The 26,385-nt window shown below is 36.1% G+C and overlaps 2 protein-coding genes across 2 annotated transcripts in view; both read left to right on the top strand.

Annotated features, from left to right (window-relative positions):
* Positions 1 to 26,385, top strand: part of HSPD1 (heat shock protein family D (Hsp60) member 1) — a 349,976-nt gene that overhangs the window by 58,037 nt on the left and 265,554 nt on the right. The gene's annotated exons all lie outside the window — the stretch shown is intronic.
* The window catches only part of BOLL (boule homolog, RNA binding protein), a 76,646-nt gene continuing 50,505 nt past the window's right edge, over positions 245 to 26,385 (top strand). The window contains exons 1-6 of the mRNA XM_069070137.1: positions 245 to 354; positions 9,519 to 9,662; positions 12,307 to 12,398; positions 19,317 to 19,371; positions 21,883 to 21,958; positions 25,115 to 25,242. Of these exons, the coding sequence (XP_068926238.1) occupies positions 334 to 354; positions 9,519 to 9,662; positions 12,307 to 12,398; positions 19,317 to 19,371; positions 21,883 to 21,958; positions 25,115 to 25,242 (516 nt within the window). The 5' untranslated portion in view covers positions 245 to 333. The remainder of the gene's footprint in view (positions 355 to 9,518; positions 9,663 to 12,306; positions 12,399 to 19,316; positions 19,372 to 21,882; positions 21,959 to 25,114; positions 25,243 to 26,385) is intronic.

Consider the following 26,385-nt stretch of genomic DNA (forward strand, 5'->3'; position numbering starts at 1 on the left):
ACCCCGGAGGAGAGGTCCCAGGAGTCGTCCGCAGTGCCCCCTCTCTCGGTTAAAGGGCCCGCCCGTACCACCTTCCTCACCTCCATCCCCTCCCCCGGCGGCGAGAGGGGATTTAGGCCAGTTCCCGTGTGGCAGGTTCACGCCCCCGTGTCCGAGCCGCCACCTCTGCTGCCGCAGCCGCAAGCGGGGCGGGGGTGGAAAGAAGAAAGTTCCTCTCGTCAGGAAATGTGGTTCTGCTTCATTTATTTGAAGGTTTCGAGGTCCTGTCTTTTTTAGGGCTTTTTTTTTACACTTAAAAAAATTTTTTTTTCCCCCGAAGGGAACCCAGGGAAGATGGAGACGGATTCGGGAGCGGTGAGTGAGAGGGACCGGGATCCCGGGGCGGGCCGGGCCGCCTCAGCCGCCGCCTTCCCCCTCTACCCTTGTGGGGCTTGCGGGGGCTTGGGGATTCCGTTTTGGGGTTGGTGAGCCGGACTGGGTCCACAGCTCTCCCAAGGAAGGGGCCCGGGCCCCCGCCCTCCAGAGGTCGGATTACGGCCTCTAACGCCGCCGCCACCACGGGCCAGTCGTCGGGGCGCGGGTGGGAAGCGCTGAGAGCTGGGGAACTGGGCCGGGGCCGGGGTCAGGGGCGGAGGCGGGGAAAGAAGGCGGCCTGGCGTGGGGGGCGCCTCTGGTTGGGGCGGAATGTTTCTGCGGAGGGGCGTTGGCCCAGGCCATGTGCCTCGACAGGGAGACAGGAAAGGTGACCGAGGCTAGACGATGACGACGCCGCTTCTCGCAGGTCGGGGGCCGTGAGCTCTCCTTTCCCGCCGAAACCACGGCCTCGAAGACCACGCACCCTCCCAGCTCCCACCCAGCCTCCGAAGAATGGGGAATTTTTCCGGCTTGGCCGCGGTCAACTCGGACTTCAACGAAGCCCCTCGTGAGGCTGCGGAGTCCCCCGGCCCTTCAGAAAATGAGAGGCGGGGACCCGGGGCCTGTTTGAGGCTCCCCCTCACTTTGCGGGTGTAGTGAGGGGCTGGGCCGGAGGAGGGGGGGGGGAACCGGGCTGCGGCCCTGAGGCAACGTGCCTGGCCGGGTTCTGCCCCGCCCCCTCGACTGCGGAAGGACCAATGAGCACGCCCCGTGAGCAGCAGGGAGGCTAGTCCCACCAGCCCCGGCACGCGCGCTTGGACGGCCGGGCGCGAGGCGAGAACGAGGCCGTTGAAGTTTCCTTCCTCTGGGTAGAGGCTTTTGTGCAGCGGTGGGGGCGCGTTGAGGCTGAAGTGTGGGCCAAACTTTATTGGCCATAATTTCCCTTTGCTTTTACCCTCATTTCTCTCCCGCGCCCGGCTGGGGAGGGGGTGGACCTTCGAGACTATGCCCGCTCCCGTGATGATCCCAGGCCACCGGAGGCAGCGCTTGCTTACCGCGTCCATTTTCCCCGCTTGATGGCTTCGGAGGGGCTGGGGCTTAGAGGCAGGAACCGCGACACTTAGAGCGCCCTCCTCCTTCCAGCAACTTTTGCAAAACTTGTCACATTGTACAGTTCAACTAAGCTGTGGTATTTAATTCTCAAAGAAAAAGTCACTAAATGACCATTACTGTGGGGAAGAATTTTGCTGATAGGAGTATTTTTGCAGAGCTATTTCTACCGAATATTAAGGTGTACAGTATGGAATGGAGTTTTCGTCTTTTGTAAGTGATGGATTCATTTTTCTGAATGCTACTGTAGTGCTACTTAGATGCTGTCATGGAAGCACAAAATTACCCACAGAAGTAAATGATGGAAATATATTTTTGTTGCTGTTAAGTCATGTCTGACTCTTCCTTACCCTCTTTGGGGTTTTCTTGGCAAGGATACTGGAGTGGTTTGCCATTTCCTTCTCCAGGTCATTTTACAGAGGAGGAAAATGAGGCAGAGTTAAATGACTTGCCCAGCTAGTAAGTGTCCGAACTTAGATTTGAACTCAAAAAATAGTCTTCCTGACTGCAGACCAGCACTTTCCCCATTGTGCCACCTAGCTGCCTTTTTTTTTTCTTTAAATCGCTAGGTTTTATCAGTGATAACTTCTACACTGGAAATAAGAGAATCTCTGTCTTAATGCTGATTACAGAGATAAGTTTTGTTTTACAAATGTTTTTTTTTTTTGCTGTCACTAAACATATCCTTTTGAGATCTAATCATCATTTTACCAATTGCATGCCACAATTCCTATTTTCCGTTTCATAAATAATAAAGCCTACCTTTTTAACCTTCCCTCCACTCAGGAATAAGAATTGAATGATTAAACACCATTTCCATTCCTTTTTTACCATCTCTCAAAAAACATTACCTTTTCTCCGTTCTCATAAACTCAGTGAAAAATTGTTGGCTGTATTCTAAACCATTAACTTCAGCAATATCTCTTTTAAGGCAGACAGCAGGTGTACTGGGAAGTGTATTTGAAATCAAGACTTGGGTTTTTAGTCCTGCTTGAGACGTTTACTAGATGTGTTACCTTTGGCAAGTCAAATAATTTGTCTGAGCCTCCGTTTCTTCATCTGTAAAATGGACATAATGGCACGGTCTCCTTCAGAATTGTGAGGAAAACCTTTGTGGAACTACATAGTGATATTCAAAGCTTAGCCTTTTTCAATTTTCAGTTGTTTTTATTAGAAGAAAATCTTAGCCATCAATAGGGTTTTTGTTACACAGCCACAAAGGTGAACCCATATATGCATCTTGTTCTCCGCAGTTCTTCATACTATTTTTTAAAATTGTATTTGTATAACTTTTGCACTAAATTAATAGATTATTTTAGTTGAAAGTCAGTAAGTTTCCTGTTTTATGGGAAGTGATCTAGAGTATGCCATTTAGGTAAGTCTGTTATACATCTGAGAAATATTTGATATTTAAAACATTTCTTGTATAAGGAATGAATAGTTAAATAATATTGAAAAGGGGTTTGTTCTATTCAGGCCTCGCTTCCCCTTAAAAAAAAAGGTCTAGCCAGAAACAAGTTTGCCATAGGTAATCCATTCAGAGTTAAGTACAATAAAATCTCAATAAATCAGATCCCTATACCCATTTCAGCCAGGTATGCAAACATTAGTCAAAAGGTAAATTTCTGCTAAACTACAAGGAAAAAAATTTCTGTATAAACAAAATTAAGTGTTTAACCACCTTGACAAAAAATGAAAAAAACAACCTTTCTGCAACTCTTTTCATATACGTACAAATTTAAACTTTCCATTGTTATTTCTTAAAGGAATCCCAGTAGAACTTAAAGCATTTCTCATTAAATACTGTATAATTCAGACTTCTCCAATTCAGGTTGGTCTTCCTCTCATTTTGAAGTGGTGAGATTTTAATATACTGTATGTAGATTCTGTAGATACTATAGGTAGGAAGGTGTTAAAGCTTAGCCCAGCCCAGAAATTTTGTTGGTATCAGGAAAGATAATTACTAAATTATCACTTTAAAGCCATTTTAAGAAGTAACCTTGACTTCAACTACTTTTCCAATTTCCCCTTTCCCCTAAAAAATACTTAGTACTTGTTCTATTCTTGCTTTTCAAGGTCTTAGTCTTTATCTTCCAAATTTCAATAGCATTCACAAAAAAATAAGTTTTCTTGTGCTTTATTCAATGTGATAAAAATATTATTTAGGACACTTAGCAAGTTTTCTACATTTCTTTTACCCTGATGTAAATTTGGCTACAGGGCCAACTGGGTGACACAGTGTATAGAGTCCCATGTCTGGAGTCAGAAAGACCTGAGTTCACATTCAGCCTTAGACACTAGCTGTGTGACTCAGGGCAAGTCATTTAATCCTGTTTGCCTTGATTTCCTCATCTGTAAAATGAGCTGGAGAAGAAAATAGTAAACCACTCCAGTATCTTTGCCAAGAAAAACCCAAATGGGGTCACCAAGAGTTGGACAAGAGTGAAAAACAACCAAACAAAAAAATTTTGCTATGGCTATTCTATTTATTTATTTATTTATGATTTTGTTCATGAATTTTCTTTAGCTTGGTCCAGTTCTTGAAAGTAATTAAAACAATTTACTACTGAATTTCTTTGAATGTCTTAATGAAAATTTACTTTCTTTGTTCTTTGGAATAGCTTTTGTAAAATGGTTATTGCCAAAGTATTTTGAGATTTCAACATCATTACTAAATTTTAGGAGGTACTTTAGAAGTAATCTAGGAAAAAAATAATCTAGTTCAGCTTTTCTCTCTGAGCAAGAAAGACTATCTATAACATTACTAATAAACCATCATCCAGCTTCTGTTTTAAACATTTCCCATAACAATATAGCGTTTGCTACTCTGGTTATCAGCCACTTCTAATTCTTAGGAACTTTTTGTATTGAACCCAGATTAGCCTTCCTAATTACTTCTACTTGTTGGTCCTCCTTGAGTGGCCTCCTTGCTATTTCATAATAATTTTTCTCCAAATATTTAAAAATAGCTATTTTTACACATCTGTATTTCCAAGGTAGGTCTCTTTTAGAATAAAACTCTCCAGTTCCTCCAATGATTCTTTATATGACATTGTTTCAATATTTTGCATCACCTTAGGCATAATAGTTTGTTAGGCACCACCATACATAGTATGGTACCCAAAACCAGACGAAATATAATGACCAGGCAACATCTATAATAGAATACTTTTGTGCAATTTTATACCTTCTTTAGTGTGGCCACTATACTTCTCTAATTGCAGCCTAAAATTTTATTTACATGAGTAGCAAATTTGTCCCTTTTTTTTTACTCATTGAGCTGAAAGTCAACTAAACCCTAAGGTTCTTGTTTTTAATCAACCCAACTATATTTTATATTATCTTAATGTTTCTGCAATTGATTTTGTTTTGTTTTTAATCTTAAATTCAAGTCTTTAGCTACTGCTGAAATTTAATCTTGTTGATTTCAGACCTTATGCTACCACTTACTAACCATGTGTTCTTGGGCAAATCATTTTATTCTTCTGAGCCAGAGTTTCCTAATCTGCAAAATGAGGTAATACCTGCCATACCTAACACAGAGTTGATATGAGGATCAAAAGAAATTTTATGTATAAGCATAAAATGTAATTTATGTGTAAGACTAAAACACTATTATTATCAATCAATAGCTTAGCCATAAGTATGACATGGTAAACTGCTAAATACTTTGAAATCAGTATCATTGTACGTATAACAATTAGCACAATTTTATCTGCAAAACATTGCCTCTGGATCACTTTTCCCTCTCTAGAATCAGTCACCTTGCACAAGACCACCTCTCTAACAATGGTGAATACTTTTGTCAAGCATATAGTCTTCCTTAGTGACTTGCCCAGGGTCACACATCTAGTAAGTGTCTGAGGCCCATATTTGAACTGAGCCTCCTGACTCCAGGACCAGTGCTCTGTCCACTGTACCACCTAGCTCATCCCTCTTCTTCCTCTTAATAAGGAATCTTTATGAGCCTAATACAGGCTTGAAAGACTCCTTATTTGAGGAGAGCCATTAATGCAGTGTTTTGCTCTACATAGTGAAATGGGGTTAGGATTTGGGGTGAGGGAAAGGAAAAAAGGTGGTAATCAACCAAGTAAGATTTTAGGTTCTTGGCACCTTTCAAAAGCAAGCAATTATGAAGTACCTACTACGTGCTGGGCAGTGTGTTAGGTGCTGGAGATGCAAATATAAAGAATTATAACAATCCTTATTCTATATGACCTTGCATTAACTATGCTACTGTAAATGCTTAGTCTGCTGTAGAAAATGGTTTGCCAAAAGCCTGCTCAGACCCATCTGAAGTTTTCATCAGCTACCCTAGATATGTGTATAGTATAAAAATCTCATTAATTTTTTTAAACTGAGAAAGTGACATATGGTTTAGTAGTTACTAATATCTTTTCAGTTGCCTATTAAAATTACCCATGATTTTTGGCATTTTCTTGACTCATTCTCATTGAAATACTTTTGTAAAGTAATCCTTGAATGTTTTCACAATTGTCTTGTTTCTAGTGTGCAATTCCTTGCTGGGTCCTTGATTTAGTCCAGGTGTTCTTCTGACTTCATTTAATCTTAAGTACCATGTCAAACATATTTGGGCATATTGTATTAGAGTCCACATGTGGTTCTGTTGTCATTGGAGATAGAACTGATTTACAGAGATGTAGATATATCTGTTCCATTTTTCATCATTTGTTCTGTCAGTTTCACCTTGGGTTAATAATGATTTAGTTGAATCCAAGTTCCATAAAGACATATTTTCATTGCCTTTCTCTGCTTTATGAGACAATATTTCTAATTTTCTGCAATCCCTTATTATTACAAATGTTTATATTTTCAATTAGTGTTGCTCCTAGCTCTCCTAGGAGTTCAGTTTTTGTTGGTTAAGTTACTTGCCCTTTTGACCTCCATATTGTAATTGTTTTACTTATAATAGTTAAGTTTTTACAGCAAAAGGTAGTCATCAAGATCAATATAGTTTACTGTTTCCATTACCTATTTTGGGAGCATTAGTATTTGAATAGATTGGGTTGAAATTATTGTATTGTACATCCTGTCTTCTTATCTCTGTCCTTTGTTTCAGTAACATGTTGATTTTGACTTTTGCTCCAATGAGTCAACTGCCTGAATACACTAATTCTGATATGATTCCATCATTAATCACTCACTTAATTCTTTTAAGATAGTCATTTTCAGTTTGGGGGTATTCAGTGCTTGCTGGCCCAGCATCTTCTGAGTATTAAACTTATGGAAGAACATTAATTTTTTATAAACTTGAGACTTCTGAGGAGTCTACAAGTCTTTGAAATGTGCATTTTTGAAATCTAATGCATACTTATCTCCATTTTTCTCCATTCCCACGTTCACATGAGGTAACTGAATATCAAAGTATAAGTTGAATTAGTTTAGAGGTTCTTTATAGATTTGCTCCACCTACTCACCCTTTGTAACATATGTTAGTACTTAACCTACAGTTATCTTCATGACAGTCCTTTTTGGTTATGCTCATCATGAGCACTTCAAGAGAAGCTTAAGTGTCCCTTGAAATGTTTTTTGTTGCCTCTGGGTACTTGATGAAAGCAACTCCACCTTGCTCTGCATTCCTTCCCAACACTGTACCATTGTTGTTGCAGAAGGAAGTTGTACAGAACTGAGGGCAATTTTATTTTTATTTCTTTAATAGGTTGCCATGATCTTGAAAATTTTCAAGACCATGTTATTAAGTTAGTATATAACCTATCAGAAAAGGAAAATAAGTTTAGTTGGGCATGATTTGTTTTTCCTGAGTACGGGTTGGCTTTTAGGAATTATTGAGTTCTTTTAAAAATGCTTATCCATCTTTTCTTGAGTTCCTCTTCCCAAATCCCACCTCCCCAAAATGTTCTCCAGGATATTTGATCTTTGTTTTTAACTGTTCTAACCCCAACAATCTGCTACTATCCATTTACCCTTTTGACTAAATATATTTTAGAAAGAAGGGCTTGAATTTCCAAACAAACTAAGAGTGACATTAGATGAGGCCCGTTGCCTGTCTCTAAAAACTGTTAACTGTTGTTCTCGGATAATAAAAATCCAGAGGTTTGAGAAACAAAACTAAGCAATACAGCTTCATCTCTATTAATGGGTAATGTAATGGTGTTTGTGTTTGAGTGAAATGTCTTTAATGTTTCTAAATAATCTATACATGAACTTCAAACCCTATAAAATTAAAATCCTGTATGTGTATGTGTTTATACATGTTGTTTCCCCCATTAAAACATAAGATCTTTGAGAATAGTTGTATTTGCACCCCTAGTACACAGTAGGCACACATTAGGTGCTTAATGAATTCATTCTAATATTTTTGTGACTTGCTGTGATTTATGTACAAAATTTTCTGCTGTTTCATGAATATATATTTTTTTAATGCTGTGTAATTAGCTAAGGAACTCTAACATGGTGACTTTTCCTTGTGTAAGTTACTTTTTTTTCTTTGTGTATTAATCACAGAAGGAAGGAAAACCCATCTTTCCTTCCTCACATGTATTTTTGTTCTTTTCCTATGATTGACCTTGGAGCTTTAGCTTGTGGCCCTTTATATGACTAATTTAGATACTTTTCTGTAGCATAAACATAACAGGAACAAGGAGGGACTATTGCTAATGTATTCCCCTAAAAGTATAAGACTACAATAAATGTGTAGCCAACTTTTCAATCATGTCCTAAGAAAATGAAAATATCTTCCTTTTCTTTATGTATATAAATGAATGAATGAATGAATGAAACTGCCTCATTTCTATAAAGCCTATTTTTCTAACCAGGAAAAATAATTGGACTTCAGAAAACTTTTGTTCTTGACATTGATAGAGTCACAAATTCTGGTCACCAGGAATGTGAAGTTAACAAGAGAATAGTCTTAGTGGAATAGGAGTGGAGAGAAACCTTATAGAGAATCTTGCCTGTAGTGTTGAGATAGGATTTCCATGTTGATGATTTAAGTAAAACCCCATCTCTCTGCTAGGTGGTTAGAAGCCACACTGACCCCCACTGACCAAATTAACAAGCCTTATCTTTCTGTCCCTGATAGGGGCACCATCTCCTTCCTTTCCACTCTCCTCCCCACCCATTCCTGATCAACACTAGATTAGTTGGCTCTTTCATAAGCAATGTTCCTTCTCTAGGAGGAGGCTGAAAGTTGTCTGGTGTATCAGTGACTAATTATAACTTGTTTTAAAATTTTCTAACAAGCCATTTGTTTGCATCTTCTTTGGCTACCAGGATTCCACAAAGCATGGTTTTGGAATCATTTCTTTAACTTACAGGGCAGAAATTATTAGTCTGATAAACCTTAGTTTTGTCCTTATTTGAGAAAAATCAGGCTGTTTACATGTAGAACTTCAACTAAATAGAAAAGTAGAAAGTAAAAAAAAACCCATTAAGTTCTTGAATTATGCTTCTATTTGGACTTCTGTTTTGAAAGTTATTTACATAATATCCTTTTGCCTTGGTTAAAGCTAAATGCATATAAAAATGTTTTCTGAAAATAGGTCCTTGGTATGACAAATCCAAGACTACAATATTTATTAAGACTTCAGTTGTACAACTTTCACTTATTTCTCAAATCCTGTCTGCAATTTGGAAAGTTCAAAGACTTTTTTTTTGTTTTGCTTTGTTTTGTTTTAAATACATGTTGAGCTAATGATGTCATAAAGTTACTTTATTAACCTATGGGGATATTTCAAACTCAGTAAAGGATTATTTTAATCTCCTTTGATTTTTTTACTCTATTCCCATCTAACAATATCTGCACATACATTTCCCTGATTTTTTTCTATTTTCCTCTACCAAAAAAGATGCTAATATTTTTGATATTGTGAACTCATCTGATTTAGAACCTCCCTATATCATTACAATAGGGATTATTTTTATAAGACTAGCTAAAAGAAATGGTTAAGGTTTTTTCCTTTGTCATTCCTTTTTAATATCATCTTTTAAAAATAGTTATCTATCTTTACCCTGTGTCAGGATATCATAAAAGATATGAAAAATAAATCCTAAAGGTATTTTTTATCTTATAGCAAACCACAAATCAGACGCAAACAGATTCTTTATCACCATCCCCCAATCCTGTGTCACCTGTGCCTTTGAATAACCCAACAAGTGCCCCAAGATTTGGAACAGTGATTCCTAATCGTATCTTCGTGGGAGGAATCGACTTTAAGGTATTTAAAAAATAAGTTTTTATGTAGTGGGGGTTTTTTTGGTCTTAGAACTTTTGTTTAGCACTTTGTGATTCTGGTTTACTACAGTAATGATATTTATAAATAAAATTTGTTAGTCCAATTATAGCTATCATTTCACCTTAGTAATCCTTTGAGGCAAATATTTAGGGCCTTCATCATTCAATGCCATCACCCCCCAATTTATAGAGAAAGAAAATGAGAATTTACCAGCATAAACAAAAAAACATTTTGAGTGGTCTGGTGAATTATTTTCAGTGATACAGGTAAAAAATATTTCACCACAATGTGAACTTTCAGAAAATCTTCTATACCAGCTATACGTTTAATATTTGCAATGAAGATTTACCATAAGGTTATCCAGACATCTTTGAGGTAGCATTTATGGAAAGATCCAAGTGAACTCCTTGCCCTTATATGTCCATTTTCTGAGGGTAATATGGGTTTCAGGCAAAGAGTGGGTAGAAATAATGACACAGTTTCTTTGAAGCTTCCTTTTCTTAGAAACCGCAAACTTTTCTGTTTCTCTTCTATCTAAATACCTTGTACATGTTCACCTCATGCTTTTGATTTCTACCTCTCACTTTTGGTCTGATAAATAGAACTGCATAAAATAAATAAATAAAAATAAAATAAATCATAGGATCATAAATTTAGAGTTGGAATTGGACCTTTGAGGTCATTTGGTTTAGCTTCTCTCCTTCATTTTATAGGTAAGGAAACTGAAGTCCAGAAAGTTAAGTGCTTTCCTCAAGGTGACAGGTGACAGAGGCAGTATTTGAATCCAAGTCTACTGACTTTTAAGTTTAGCCTTTTTTCATACTGTATCACAACTTACCAGGGAATATTGTTTAGTTTGTTTTCTTTATTCTACATTAACTTTGTTCACACCAATTTCTGACTGAATTCAAGGAGGAGACTAAGATCAGCTTTAAGGTCTTAGCAATATTATACAAGATTTGGTTTCCTCGGCAACTAACATGTTACTTTGTATATACTAGGTGCCCCATAAATACTGATGGTACTTATTAATCGAATAAGAATAACCCAACAAAAAACAACAAGGCATTGTAGATAGTAGTAAAACAGTGACATCAGGAATTAGTATTCATATTTTCCTATCTTTATTAAGTAGATAGAGATCTGTTCCATACATTATGGAAGCATTTTTAGTTGGGAGAAAAAGAAAGGAATCAATGCCTGTACCTGAAAATGTATTACTGAATCTATTTTTATTTTAAAAATTTAATTGCAGCAGATTCATTTATTGGAATTATTTTGAGGTAACATGACCTGATTTCTTTAACTGGATGTTTTGATTTAAAGGAAATACATGAAAAACCATCATCCTAGGAAACTTACTCAGCAAAGGTTTACAGAGATTCCATATTTTTGTTCTGAGTTTCAGAATAACTTTATTGTTTAACTAAATGAATGTTGATTTAATTATAAAGATTTCTGGTAGTTTTCTACAACTATTCTTTATTAGATTAGCAAAAATAAAACATACTAAATAATTAATCAGCATTTATTAAGTACTTAAATATACTAGGCACCATGCTAGGTAAGCACTGGGAATACAAAGATAAAAATGAAACAGTCCCTGCCCTCAAGAAGCTTATGCTATCGCAAATATAATTCTATTGAATTCTGTTGTATCCAAGTCCAGGAATTTTTGAGGCCAATGAGAGTGCATTGTTTTGACTTTAAGCTTTAGAATTATATTGGATATATTCTGTATATGTAAACGTAGTGACTGTGACTTAAAACATTCATGAGTGAATGAACAAATTATTTGCTAGACAACGAAGACAAAAAAAATGGTAAACTTTCTAAGAGAGTTGAACAATTCTAGTATCTACACTGAGGCAAACCCACTATTTGTTTTCATTCAAAGAGACAAGTATAGAACCTATTTAACTATCAGTTATTAAGTGTCTACTATCTTCAAACTGTTAGACAACCAGTAATACTAACATAAAATTATATACAGTCCCTCCTCTCAAGGAGTTTACAATTTAGTAGAGGAGATAAGGCAGGCATACCTATATAACAATAATATATATTAGAATGTAAGTACACAGGAAATATCCAAAGTGCTACAATACGTATATCTTATGCCTTGCTCCTTCATCCTTTCTGGGCAAAGGAATGGTGTCTTATTTCATTTCTATTCCCAGAGGCTACCATGGTGCTCTTGTACATAGTAGAAACTTAATAAATATCTATTTAATTGAAGGAAAGTAATAAAAAACGGCATGATTTTGGTTGTCAGAGGATCCAATGCAAATCCCACCTCTCCCAAACTTTTTTAGTATACAATAATTCAATGTCTCACCTTCCTGTTAAGGTATATCTTAATTAGTTTAAATGAATAACTGGTTTTATTAACTAGTGATTCTCTAATCCAGAATGCTTTGTACAGACTAAAAATTGCCAGCTAATTTTATAAATATTTCCCTTTTGCTGAAATATTTTTCTCCAAATAATTTCATCCACTGTTTATGTAACAGAGGTGGGAATGGTGTCATTTATATTGTATCCAAAATAGTCATAAGACATCTCTTAATTTTTTTTCCTGAAAAGATTTTCACTTTTTTGTTTATTTGCTTTTTACCCCCATTAGACTAATGAAAATGACTTAAGGAAATTTTTTGCCCAGTATGGGTCCGTGAAAGAAGTGAAGATTGTAAATGACAGAGCTGGAGTGTCAAAAGGGTTAGTATGGTTGTAATTAGTACATGTTCTAAAAAATTGATATTAAATTAATATTCTGTTCTAAGATTTAGAGCTAAGATTAAAAAAGTATGATGTATTATTTTTCTGTATTGGCACCAAAATACATTCCCTCCAATTACCGTCTACTTTCTGATTACATATAGAAATATGATAGGACAATAATATTCCTTATCAAGGAAGCTGTCCCTAAGTTAAGTCTAAGGGACATTTCATTCCTAGAATAAACAACTAAGAGTTAGAGATAGTGGCAAAAGTATAAGGTATATAAGTTAAATAATGAAATTTCCATACATAAGAATTATTTTTTATTGTCATATTTAATCATCTTTTCAAAGTTTTCTAGTTATCCTGCCTATATCTTCAAGAGACAACTATCTTAATTTTTAGGAATTCATGCTAATTAAGAGAATCTGTTTGATTCTCTGCTAAATTACCTGCTATCCAGTCTTGTATGAACAAGAATTTTATATAATTCACACCTCCATGCATATAAGGCACAGTGGCATCATTGATGTTCATAAGTATGACCCTAAGGCATTATCAAGATATTTTGACTCAGAAGGAATTTAAAAATTTTTACAATGCCTCAAGGTCATTTAAGAAATAGTAAGAAATATTCAGAATAATTTTAGTATTAAATGCATTTTATTCTAATTAATCAGGAGTCAGTGACCAAAGTATAATAATTCTGTTACCAGAATGTGATTAACTAGGAGATATCAGTATTAAGACTAAGAGTCTTGTTGTATTAATGTTTATTAAGCTTAGAACTTATTAATATTATTATTAAGCTTAGAACTTAGCACCAAGATTTTTGAGATGCCCTGTATATGATATAATTAGAAAAGATTATAATGGCATACATATGTAGTCAAGTTTGAAGGAATGACTACATTTTAAGGGAATTGAGAGAAGGGAAATATTTTAAGCTGGGGTATTTCAGAAAGGTTTTGTAAAGAAAAGTGTATCTTCAAAGTAGTTCTTAAAAGGGTCTAGGTAGAATTTAAATTGACAAAAATAAGGTGGAGAAAAAATAAGGAAGAGAATACAGCATAATTAAATATATGGAAAACATGATAATATTGGACCATGTAGATGACAGTAATGAGGCTGACATGTCAAGATTCACGTATGTGAGTAATAAAGAATTTATTGTGGTTGTTCAGTTGTTTTTCAGTCATGTCCAATACTTTGTAACCCCATTTAGGGTTTTCTTGGCAAAGATACTGGAGTGGTTTGCCATTACCTTCTCCAACTAATTTTACAGATGAGGACACTGAGGCAAGTAGCATTAAATAAATGACTTGCCCAGTGTCACACAGCTAGTAAGTGTTTGAGTTTAGATTTGAACTCAGAGCTTCCCAACTAAAGACCCAATGCTCCATCCTCTGCGTCACTAACTGGCCAAAAAGAATTTATGTTTGCTAAATATGATGGAGGCAGATGTTTAAGTGTCTTAAATTCTAGTTTGAGAAGTTGGGGTTTTATTCATTTTGCATTGAGAAGCCACCATTTCATGTTCTTCAGTATAGGAGTGAATTAAGATCAGATGCAATCAACTTCTGCCATCTTCTTTTTTCCTTCTTGTCATTTACAGACTGTTTATTCATTCTTCCAATATTGCCAGTAACTTTTAATACTTGATACAGGATACTCTATTTCTGTTGATAGCACCACTGACCTACCAGTTACCTAGTCAATCAGTCAATAAACATTAAGCTTACTATGTGCTTAATTAATTAAGCACTGGAGATATAAAAAGAGACAAAAGACAATCCTTGCCTTCAAGGATCTTAGAATCTATGGGGGAAGACAACATACAACATGCAAATAAATATATACAAAGCAAACTACAAATGGAAAAGCAAGAAATAATTAATTGAAGAAAGATACCTAGCTGTGTCGGTGACACATTCAACTTTGATAAGTAGCTTATGATTTCTTTTCCCTGTTTACCTTCTCATGCTTCTCTTGTTTCTTGTATCTAAATGTCATATTTTCTATTCAACTTTGGTCTTTTCAGCAAGAATGCTTGAAAGTCCTCTATTTCATTGAATGACCATATCTTCCCCTGATACATGATACTCAGTTTTGCTGGGTAGGTGATTCTTGGTTTTAATCCCAGCTCCTTTGACCTCCGGAATATCATATTCCAGGCCCTTCAATCCTTCAATGTAGAAGCTGTCAGATCCTGGGTTATCCTGATTGTGTTTCCACAATATTCAAATTGTTTCTTCTTGGCTGCTTGTAATATTTTCTCCTTGGTCTAGGAACTCCAGAACCTGCTTATAATATTCCTAGGAGTTTTCTTTTGGGGATCTTTTTCAAGAGGTGATCAGTGGATTCTTTCAACCTCTATTTTGCCCTCTGGTTCTAAAACATCAGGGCAATTTTCCTTGAGAATTTCTTGAAGGATGATTTCTAGGTTCTTTTTTTGATCATGGCTTTCAGGTAGTCCAATAATTTTTGTATTAACTCTCCTGGATCTGTTTTCCAGGTCAGTGAGATATTTCACATTGCCTTCTATTTTTTCATTTGTTTGGATCTGTTTAATAGTATCTTGATTTCTCATAAAATCACTAGCTTCCATTTGCTCCAGTCTAATTCTGAAGGAATTGTTCTCTTCAGTGAGCTTTTGAGATTCTTTTCCCATCAGGCAAATTCAGCTTTTTAAGGCATTCTTTCTCCTCATTGGCTTTTTGAGCCTCTTTTTCCATTTGAGTTAGTCTATTTTTTTTTAGACTATTTTTAAGGTGTTATTTTCTTCAGTCAGGTTGTTGACTCTCTTTTCATGATGTTCTTGCATCATTCTCATTTCTCTTCCCAAATTTTCCTCCACTTCTCTTATTTGGTTTTCAAAATCCTTCTTAAGGTCCTCTATGTCCTGTAACCAATTCATATTTTTTTGGAAGCTTTTGGTGCACGAGCTCTGACTTCATTGCCTTCCTCTTGTTCCATGTTTTGATCCTTTTTGTTCCCCCAAAAGGAATCCAAAGACAGATTGCTTTGCTTGCTTTTCTTTCTCATGTTACCACTCAATTACTTAACTTTTGAGCTTTTTGCCACAGTAGAACTCTGCTTCCAGAGAGGAGAGCTTTATCCCAAATCACTGGGGTTTTCACAGCTGCCAGAGCTATTAGTTGGCCGCCCTCTCTGAAGCCTCCACCAGCTCTGGCACCTGGTCACCCACCCCAGGACCTCTGCCCTAGGCAGCAATCCAGATCCAAGCAGGTTAAAGCAAGAGCAATTACCCCTCATAATGGTTGCTTGGTTCCCCTACAATCTGCAGGCAGGAATTCTGAAGCAGTCATGCCATGGCAGCCACCACACCTCAGGTGCTTCTTTCGCTGGGAGGCAGTGGCCAGACTGCACTCCTGGACCCCCTTTTCCTGAAGTCCACTGACCTCTCACTTGGTCTTTGGCATCTATGGGTTGATAATCCTGGAAACTGCCACAGCTACTGGTGATCCACTCTCCCAAAGTCCCTCCAGCCGTGGCTGGTCAGGCTGTATGGGGGCTAAAACCATGGGCTCACACAGGGCTGGGCTGGGCTCGGCTCCCAGCACACTGCAATATACCCTTCCTGTCAGTCTGCCAGGCTGTCTTCAGTGGGAGGTTTGTTTCTTTCTGTAACTTTGTGGGTTCTGTAGATCTAAAGTTTGTTTAGAGTCATTTTTTATATGTGTCTGAGGTGGTGATGGGAGCACAGGGAGTTTTCCTGCTTCTATGCCTCCATCTTGGTTCCTCCCCCTCCTTTTTATTTTCAGTGCTTAGCATTGTGGTTTATGCAGAGTAAATAATAAGTTTTTAAATTTTATTTGAATCTCACAACTTAAATTACATGATTCTTCATACTAGTCAGTATCATTGACTTTATCCATTTATCCACTCCAACAATATTTCCAACATTGAGTAAGTAATGTGAAATTGCATTCTCTGATTGCAATCTCCTAACCTGCCTCTCCCCACTTTTATTTATTTACTCTCTCTGTTTTTATGCTAGCCTTCACTTCCTTGACAATACTATTCTTCCAGTCCATCTGTTCTTATTTACTTGCCTCCATTTATAACCTTGATTTTATTAACCACTAATCTGGAATCCCCTGTCTTCCTAACACTCCATTACTAGCCTACACATCTTCACCCTTGAGTACTCCCCAGAATCTGATAGCTGAACCTCTGCTCAAGGGAAGGATAGATGGATGAATGTATTTGTTATACATTTAATATGTGTCAAGCACTGTGCCAAGTACTAAATATATCAGTGCAAAAGTGAGACAGTTTCAAACCTGAAGGAGTTTACATAAGGAAAAAAGTAGCTGCTAAATACCACTGGAAAAAGTCATTAAATAAAACTGATTTCATACATCATAATTTTACATTCAAATAGGCCTTCTCACTGTACCTCATACATAAACATCATCTCCTATCTCTGTGATTTTCTCTTTCCTGGTAACCACTCCCAATTCTACTTAAAATCCTTTACTTCCTTCAAAACTAAGAGTAAGCACCACCTTAACATACATTTCCCCCAGCTACTGTTCCTTCCCTTTAAAATTCCCTTCTATTTTGTAGTTGCTCATCTATGTACATATTGTCTTCTCCAGTAGGATGTAACTGTCTTCAAGGCAAGAACTGTTTCATTTTTGTGTTTCTATCCTCAGTGCCTCACACAGTGCTTACATAGATCCAGTCATGTTACTTTTTTTTCTAAGAACTCTTCAATGACTCCCTATTTTTCCCTAAATAAAATTCACATTCCACAGTTTCGTACAATCCTACTTCATCTCTTATTACTCCTCTCCATACCCTGTACTCCTGACAAATGGGATAATTCCTTGTCCCCTAAATGTGTATTGGGTTTTCATGCCTCTCTTCTTTTGCGAAAGCCATTCCCCTATGACTAGAATGTCTTCTCTTTTTATTTGTTGAATTCGTATCCATCATTTAAAACCCAACTCAGATGCCACTATCTTACTAATAAAAAACTATCCCTAATTCCCACCTTCCCACTCCCAAGTTGCTGTTAACTTTCACCCAGACTTCATGTAGTACTTTTGTTTTATAATTTCCTAATGCGCTAAGTTCTAACATACAATATTATACTTATGTGTTGATATGTTACTTTTCTTTATTTTATAAGTTCCATGAGACCAGAAACTGTGTCTTGTCTAAACTTTGTAGAATATGTACCCCTCTTCATAGTGGGTGCTTAGTAAATGTTGTATTGTATTCCTCAATTATTTTGAATAGCAGAGCTCTTACTAAACAATTTATATAATTTTAAAATACGCATGGAATTATAAATCCTTTTTCTACCTGATATGCATTTTATATTCATAATATCAGACTAAAGAAATTTTGACGGATCCACTAGAAGAAAAAAAGATAAAAATCTTTCTTTACAAATAGCTGATATTTTGAAAGGTAAGCAGGTAAACAACACTATTAATTAGATTTGACTAATTTGGGAAAAGCTAAACAGCAAAGGCACTGTTTCTCACTAAAGTTTTTCTCCTTTATTTTGTACCTCTTCCCAGAAAATTCATTAACAAATGATTTTTATATTCATAGCAAAGTTGTATAATGTCATGCATATAAATTGATAAGAGATGGGGATTGGACTTGTGATTTCTCCTAGATGAGGAAATTCTTCCAGTGCAGATTGATACCTTCTCTGAAACTTGTAGTTGCTAAGTGAATTGCCCAAGGCGATAACCAACCTATATCTGAGGCAGGTCTTGAAACTAAGTCTTCTGGACTCCAAGGCTAGTTCTTTATCTACTATCCACTCTTAATGTGTCTTGAAATAGCTTTATATGGTCCATGTTCTCTGAAGAACCATAATATGAGAATTATGTACTACAAGTAAACATAAAATTTTTATTTGATTTAGGTTGCATCAGTAATTTCCTGGGAAAACACATTTTGCTTAATTTCCCTCCTAATATGTTCATTTATTACCAGCATAAAAGTGCTATACTCCAGTTTTTTTTAATAAAAAAATGTTAAAGATTTAAGATTGCTACTTTGAGTCCATATTCAGATAAGTTGTTGTAGTTCAGTCGTTTTCAGTTGTATCCAACTCTTCGCGACCCTATTTGGGGTTTTCTTGGCAAAGATATTAGAGTGGTTTGCCATTTCTTTCTCTAGCTCATTTTACATCTGAAGAAGCTGAGGCAAACAGGGTTAAGTGACTTGCCCAGGGTCACACAGCTAATAAGAGTCTGAAGCCAGATTAGAACCCAGGAAGATTGGGGCAGCTAGGTGGCGCAGTGAATAGAGTGCCAGCCCTGGGGTCAGGAGGACCTGAGTTCAAATTTGGCCTCAGAGGCTTGACACACTTACTAGCCATGTGACTTTGGGCAAATCACTTAACCCCAGTTGCCCTCCAAAAAAAAAAAAGAATCCAGGAAGATGTCTGGCACTCTATCCACTGCACCAAATTACCTTTTAACAGACCTCTAAATGGGATAGATAACAGTGTTGCACTACAGTGTTGTTATCTATGCTGGCATGATGTGAAAATACCAGAATGGTCTACATCAATTTCAAAGAGAGTTTATTTTCTTGGACCCAAAATCCAACAAATTAACAAAAAGCAAGGCAATCCTGACTGCTATCCCAGACTCACACTGATAATATCTCAGGGTCTTTCAGGGACCCGCAGCTTTAACCCACAGCTACAGAAATTTATCAGAGGAAGAACATGAAGGTATCAAACTACTAAGCTCCCAATAATTGGTGCAATTTCTCTGTCAGTATAGGACAGTGGTTTTGGTTTTGGTTTTGGTTTTTTTAAATAATGCCAATCTCTATTTTATAGAAATCTATGCTTTAAAATTTTTTTTACTTCAGATATTCCAGAAAAGAAAATAATTATTGTATTTTATTTAGGTATGGTTTCATCACTTTTGAAACACAAGAAGATGCACAAAAAATTTTGCAAGAGGTAAGGTATTTCTATGCAATATATTTTATATATTTATACATCATTCAATTTTATTTTTAAAATTATTTTTCAGTTAATTGAAAATGTGCTTTCTCTCTCTTCCACCTTCCCCCCATTGAAAAATAAATAAAAACAAAATCTTACATATTTGTAGAGCTAAACAAACCAAATTTTTGCATTGACCATATCCCCCCCCCCAAAAAAATAGATGTCTCTATGCACTTGGAATCCATCACCTCTCTCAGGATGCAGGTAGCATATTTCATTATGTGTCCTCTGGAATTCCAGTTGACCATTTTATTGATCAGGGATCTTGAGTTTTTGACAGTTGTCTTTCCAGTATCATCGTTATTGTATAGATTTTTCTCCTCATTCTGCTCACTTCATATCAATACATGTAAGTCTTCCCTGTTGTCTCTAGAACCTTCACCGTTTCTTACCTCACAATATTCCATCACATTCACATACTATCACTTATTCAGATTCTATTTCAATTTCTAGTTCTCTGACATCAAAAAGAGTTATAAATTTATTTTTGTACATAAGAGTTCTCTGTCTTTGATTTCTTTGGGATATAGATCTAGTAGTGGTATTGCTGGCAAAAAGGTATGTACAGTTTAATAAATTAGGACTTTAGTTCAGATTCCACCTCAGACACTTAATAACCATGTGACACTGGACAAGTCACTAAGCCTCTCTGAGCCTCAGTTTCCTCATTTATAAAATGAGATGGGACTAATATTAGTCCCTACCTCATGAAGTTATCATGAGAGTCAAATGAGACAACACTTTGCATAACTTAAACCGCTATATAACTGCTAGCTATTATTATTGTTATTATTATAATTATTATTACTGTTATTATTAGTCGGACAATAGCTTCATAGCTTCACAAGCAATGTATTAATGTACATGATTTCCCACAGCCTCTATAACATTTGTCATTTTCCTTTTATGTCAGCTTTGCTAGTCTGAGCTGAAACCTCAAAATTGTTTTAATTTGCATTTCTCAAATTATTAGTAACTTAGAAGTTTTTTCATATGGCTATTGAGAGCTTGGATTTTTTCCTCTGAAAAGTCCTTGTTCATAACCTTTGATAACTTATCAATTGGGGAGTAGCTCTTATTCTTTAGAAATGAAACATTAGAGAAACTGGCTGCAATGATTTTTAAAAATTTCTTTTATAATTTTAGTTTCATTGGTTTTGTTTGTGCAAAAGCTTTATAATTTTGTGTGATCAAAGTTGTCCATTTTACCTTCAATGACTCTCTTTTCCTTGTTTGGTCATGAACTCTTTATTTAACTTTATTTTTGAAATGCAGTGAATTGATACTGACTGTGTAAAGTGATGATTTTAATATAGTTCAGTATAATTGATATAACGTCTTATGTGTAAAGTGTTCTCATCTTCCAGTAGTAATTTTTCTATTTACAAAAAATTTGGAACAAAAACATTCCAATTAAATAAAAATTTTGTATTTACAAGAGCTCCAAATAAATTAGCTCATATGGATTTTTAACAATTCTTCATAGATAACTTTTCCCTTAATTTAGGTTAACAGAAGAAGAATTTGGGGTCTTCATGACTTTTAGCGTTAATGATATATTTGATTCCTACAGAGCAAAACAAGCATAAGATTCTAAAATTGGAAGATACCTCACTGTCAGCCATCTTGTGTGTCCTGCTTCCTCCAAGCAGGACTTTATTTAAACCATACTGCTGACGTTATTCTTTAAAACACTTAGAGGGATTTTGTACCTGCAGTCCAGTGTTTTAACATTGTTTTAGTAAATACATTATTTACCTTAAAATCCTAAATGCCCTATTATCGGCACAAAAAAATGTCTTTGCCTCTGAGAGTGTTTCTGAAGATCAGAATCATTTTCATAATGGCTCAGTAAGTACACTTTAAAAAATCTTTAGTTTGTGCAATTTTGCTTAGTTACTTCTGACCTTGATTGTATTGTTTCAGAATCCTATGTATCATAAAATAAAAATATTGACATCACTATCCAAACTGTATAAATTAGAGCCTAACTCCAATCTTTATTTAGATTAGCATTTGGGGGAAAGCTATCATTATAACCATTGGAGATTATTATATGGCAAGCTGTAAAAGATCCCATGAAAAATTTAGTTCCCAGCATCCTTGTATTAGGAAAGGAAAAAAACAAACAAACAACTTTAATGCCAAGAAATAACTTCATTTTTAACCAAGCTTGTGTTACAATTTTTTCAGGGTGTTGATAGTAGACATAATGTTCTATAGTGTTCTGAAGAAGTTTTCTTTTTTTTTTTTATCACTTTGCATGTATTTGGTTCTTCAGTACTTAAAAAGTTTAGGGTTTCATGTACTGATTATCAGGGACTTTTTTAAAAAAGGTTTTTGGTGTTCAGAAAGATTTCACATAGCTTATGAAGGACATCACAAGCTAAAGTTTTTATTAGTTTTATAGGTGACTAGCAAAAGGAGGGGAAATTGAAGTGCTTTTTTTTCCCTTTATTTTAGGCAGAGAAACTTAATTATAAGGATAAGAAACTGAATATTGGTCCAGCAATAAGAAAACAACAAGTAGGGATCCCTCGTATGTATTGTTATAATTTTTTTCACCTCTTAACACTGCCATTTTAAAAATTGAGTATTCTGTTGAAATTTTTTAAAATGCCAGATCTTTCACTTTAAAAAATTCATCTAACTGTACTTTTAAGTGAACATATTTTCCCATTTATAACATTGGAGCTTTTTGGGGGGCAGCAATTCGTAATAAAAATAATGCTTGAACATGTAATAAACTTTATAATCATAAGTTTACAAAGAAAATAACAGTTTTATAATAATATGCATATTTTGAATGGTCTGCTACATACTCAAACAGAAAACCATATGATGTCAGACAGTGCCAAAGCTTCACAAATTTGCTTAAGTTATTCATGAAAATCATAGAATTAGTTGGATGGGATTTTATTTTATTTATTTTTTTAAAGCAATAGGGGTTATGTAACTTGCTCAAGATTACACGGCCAGTTATTTCTATGCTAAGTATCCGAGCCCAGATTTGATCTCCAGGTCATCCCGACACTGGAGCCGGTGCTCTTACTTGCTGTGCTACCTGGCCGCCCCTGGATGGGATTTTAAAGCCAGATTTCTAATCTAATCTTTTAATTTTACAGATGTCAAAACTAGGATCCAGAAAAGCTAATTTACTCATTGCCACACAGTCAATTATTGGCACAGCTGGGACTAGAATCATTATCTCCTAACTACCTGTTCATTCTAGTATGCCACAGTATTTTTCATGATGGTGCTTTAGTATATGGAAAGAAATTAGATACTGATTGACCACCCTTAAACTTTTGTAACACTTTCAACTTGACATCAAATGATACTTTTAGGGGCAGCCAGGTAGCACAGCTAGTAAGAGCACTGGCCCCAGTGTCGAGATGACCTGGGGATCGAATCTGGGCTCAGACACTTAGCACCCACCCAGAAACACCTGGCTGTGTAACCTTGAGCAAGTTAACCCCAATTGCTTAGGGGTGGCCGGGTGGCTCAGTGAGTAAGAGCACCGGCTCCAGTGTCGGGATGACCTGGAGATCAAATCTGGGCTCAGATACTTAGCATCACACCCAGAAATAACTGTCCATGTAACCTTGAGCAAGTTACTTAACCCCAATTGCTTTAAAAAAAAAATGATACATTTACTTTTTAAAAACTTTCCTTATCACTTTAATTTGACTTTTTTTCAAACATCTTTATCCTGTAATACCCATATGATTTGTTGTGGTATCTTTAGTTAGATGAAAAACATTACATAAAATAAAAGATTGAAATGTTAATTATTACTTAGTAATGAAAGCTTACCATTATATAGCATAATTTTCTAATCATTTGACAGAAAATTAGATTGTTTATATAATTTCATTTTTTAGCCTACTGGTTTGTTAAATTAACTGATAACCAGCCTTATTATCTAGTCTTTAACACATTACAGTGTCATGTGTTGTTTGACAAAATGCTAACTCTTGTCACAAAAGAGCCAGTTGTTGGAGTTTAATTATAAAACAATATTATGTAAAACGATAGTATACAAAAATCACATGTATAATATGATCACCTTTCACCTGAAAATAGCAATAGGAACTCTACATGGTATTAAGGGATGTTTTTCTTCCCTCCTACCGCTCATCTCCAATCCCTGCCACCCACCCAGCAAAAAAAATTCCTTAAGCTTGGTTGGGGCGGGGAGGGCAGGGACAAGAGGCATTGTTTAATATGTAACTTAATTAGACTGAAAGTAATTAATTGAATATATCTTACATGAGAAATACAGATTACAATATTCCTGGAACAGAAACCTAATATTAAACTTACTGAAGCATCATTTTTTCTGGCTTAAAAATTTTAAGACAACCATATTAGTAAACTCTGTGCCTTTGATTAACCCTTTTTTCCTATTAACTTCTTCTGAACTGGTTCTCTTTTTTTCCTGTTGTGGTTCACTCCCATGGGGAGAAGAGAGGTTTTAGCAACCATTTGTTAACAAATGACATCTAAATCAAGATATCTTAACCTGATGTCTCTAATACTAAGCCTTCCTATTGTGCTGATGAGATCAGAACAAAGGACATTGCCTTTTCTCCTAATTCACTTTTGTACCTTAGCCTTTATTTTTTGATGTTTAGGATTTAGCCTTACTATGAATGGACAGTTTAGGGGAAATACTAAGATTATGTTATATGATTATCTTTATTCATCATAGAATTAGAAAACTTTTTTTTTCTACTTTTAAAAACTCAGTCCTAAAAAAAAGACTTTTTCTTTGCACTCTTTTCAAGATATGAAATTACATAACTTCTTATCACCCAGGTATCTACCAGAGTAAAACACTAGTGAACAATTAGGTTCCTTCTAAATTTAGCACTCATGGATGATTAAATGTTAATTTCTGTTTTGGAGTCTCATTGGGATAAAAAAAATCACTTGAAAGAAGTTCCATTCTAGGGAAACTTCCAGGACAGACAATCCCTGATGAACCTAGTTGGACTAGTTTGAGGACCCATAGCTATTCTGGTTGTCTTGGATATATTGATATGGCCCAGGTATTGTGAGATTTCTTTTAAACATAATAGAACCCCTGAATCCATAGGCAAGTAGAGTGAAATTTTTTTACATGCCTTATCTTTCTGTTAATTGTTTAGAAATTTTAGAGAAGTTAGATAGCTTAGCCATGTATAATCAGTAAAGCTAAAGGACCTAATTTTCAATATGGTTGTCAAACAATGATATAAAGCATATATATATATATATATATATATATATGTATTTTGCTTTTTTGGAGGGCAGTTGGGGTTAAGTAACTTGCCCAAGGTCACGAGGCTAGTTTTTTGTATGGGTGTTAAGTGTCTGAGGCTGGAACTGAACTCAGGTCCTTCTGACTCCGGGGCCAGCGCTCTACTCACTGTACCACCTAGCCGCCCCAGTAAAGCATATTTTAAAAGATATTCTTAGACTCTTGTTTCTGGCCCTTGCCTAATTGTCCTAAGTAGTGAATTATAGTTCACAAAAATTGGGCCATGATAACTCTTTATAGTCTAAGTAGAGTCTTTTTAAAGGTGTATTAAATCTAACATGGCATCTAAAATGTACAGTTTTGGTAAATAAAACAGTAATTTTGGTTTTAATGTAGGATATATATAATTTTATTTAATGTATTATAATAATATAATACTATTTGCTTTAGGTTCCAGTATAATGCCAGCAGCTGGAACAATGTATCTCACTACTTCAACTGGCTATCCTTACACTTACCATAATGGTGTTGCATATTTTCATACTCCTGAGGTAGCTTCTGTCCCACCACCTTGGCCTGTAAGTAATTTAAGCTCAGGAAAGTTTGTTTTCTTTTTTTTATCAAATGCTTTATTAACTTCTAGTATACATCATTCATTTCTGCAAGATTTTGAGTTACACATTTTCTCCACGTTTTTCCCTTACCCACCTCCCGAAAATAGCGATCCCACTGGATATCCCCTCCTCCAATCTGCTCTCTCCCATATAATATATATATATTGGCTTTTTTTTGGAGGGCAATTGGGATTAAGTGACTTGCCCAAGGTCACACAGCTAGTTAGAAAGTTGTTTTCAACACATTTTCAAATGTTTGTTGAAAATAGAGCAACTTTAGTTCATCTTTATATGAAAAAATCTCCCCTGCTCAAAACCCAGCACTAACTTCCTAGCGCCTATTTAAGGAAGGGGGGCAGGGGTTGGTGGGAGACTTCTTAGCTTAGCACAAGTCTATCATTACAATTATTTCAAATTATTTTTTCCATGTACTCAGTGCTACACTATTCGATGTTCTCTTATCTCCTTGTGTGTTCACACTTTTCCCCAAACCTTGAACAACTCAACCTCCATTTCTTTCAAACAAATGAACACGTATCTGCCTCTGTGGGAAATAATTTTCTCAGTTTAAAGAAGCTTTTGGTGTAGGAGTTCTGACTTCATTGTCTTCCTCCTGTTCCATGCTTTGATCCTTTTTGTCCCCAAAAATGGAATCTAGAGTTGGGTTGCTATGCTTGCTTTGCTTCCTTTGCTTGCTCATGTTGCCACTCAATTACTTGACTTTTAAGCTTTTTGCCACAGTAGAACTCTGCTTCCAGAAAGGACAGCTTTGTCCCAAACCACTGGGGGTTTTGCAGCTGCCAGAGCTATTAGTTGGCTGCCCTCTCTGAAGCCTCCACCAGCTCTGGCACCTGGTTACTCACCCTAGGACTTCCACTCTAGACAGCAATCCAGATCTAAGCAGGTTAAAGCAAGAGCGATTACCCCTCAGGACGGTCACTTGGTCCCCCTACAATCTGCAGGCCAGGAGCTCTGAAGCAGACAAGCCACAGCTGCTGCCATGCCTCAGCCACTTCTCCCTCCAGGGGGCAGAGGCCAGATTAAACTCCTGGACCCCCTGTTCCCATAAAGTCCACACTGACCTCTTAACTTTGTCTTTGGCATTTA

Source organism: Petaurus breviceps, unplaced genomic scaffold (genome assembly GCF_028583685.1).
Source record: "Petaurus breviceps papuanus isolate PSGF00001 unplaced genomic scaffold, PetGlider_PUasm1.0 90804, whole genome shotgun sequence".
In the NCBI taxonomy this organism is placed as follows: domain Eukaryota; kingdom Metazoa; phylum Chordata; class Mammalia; order Diprotodontia; family Petauridae; genus Petaurus; species Petaurus breviceps.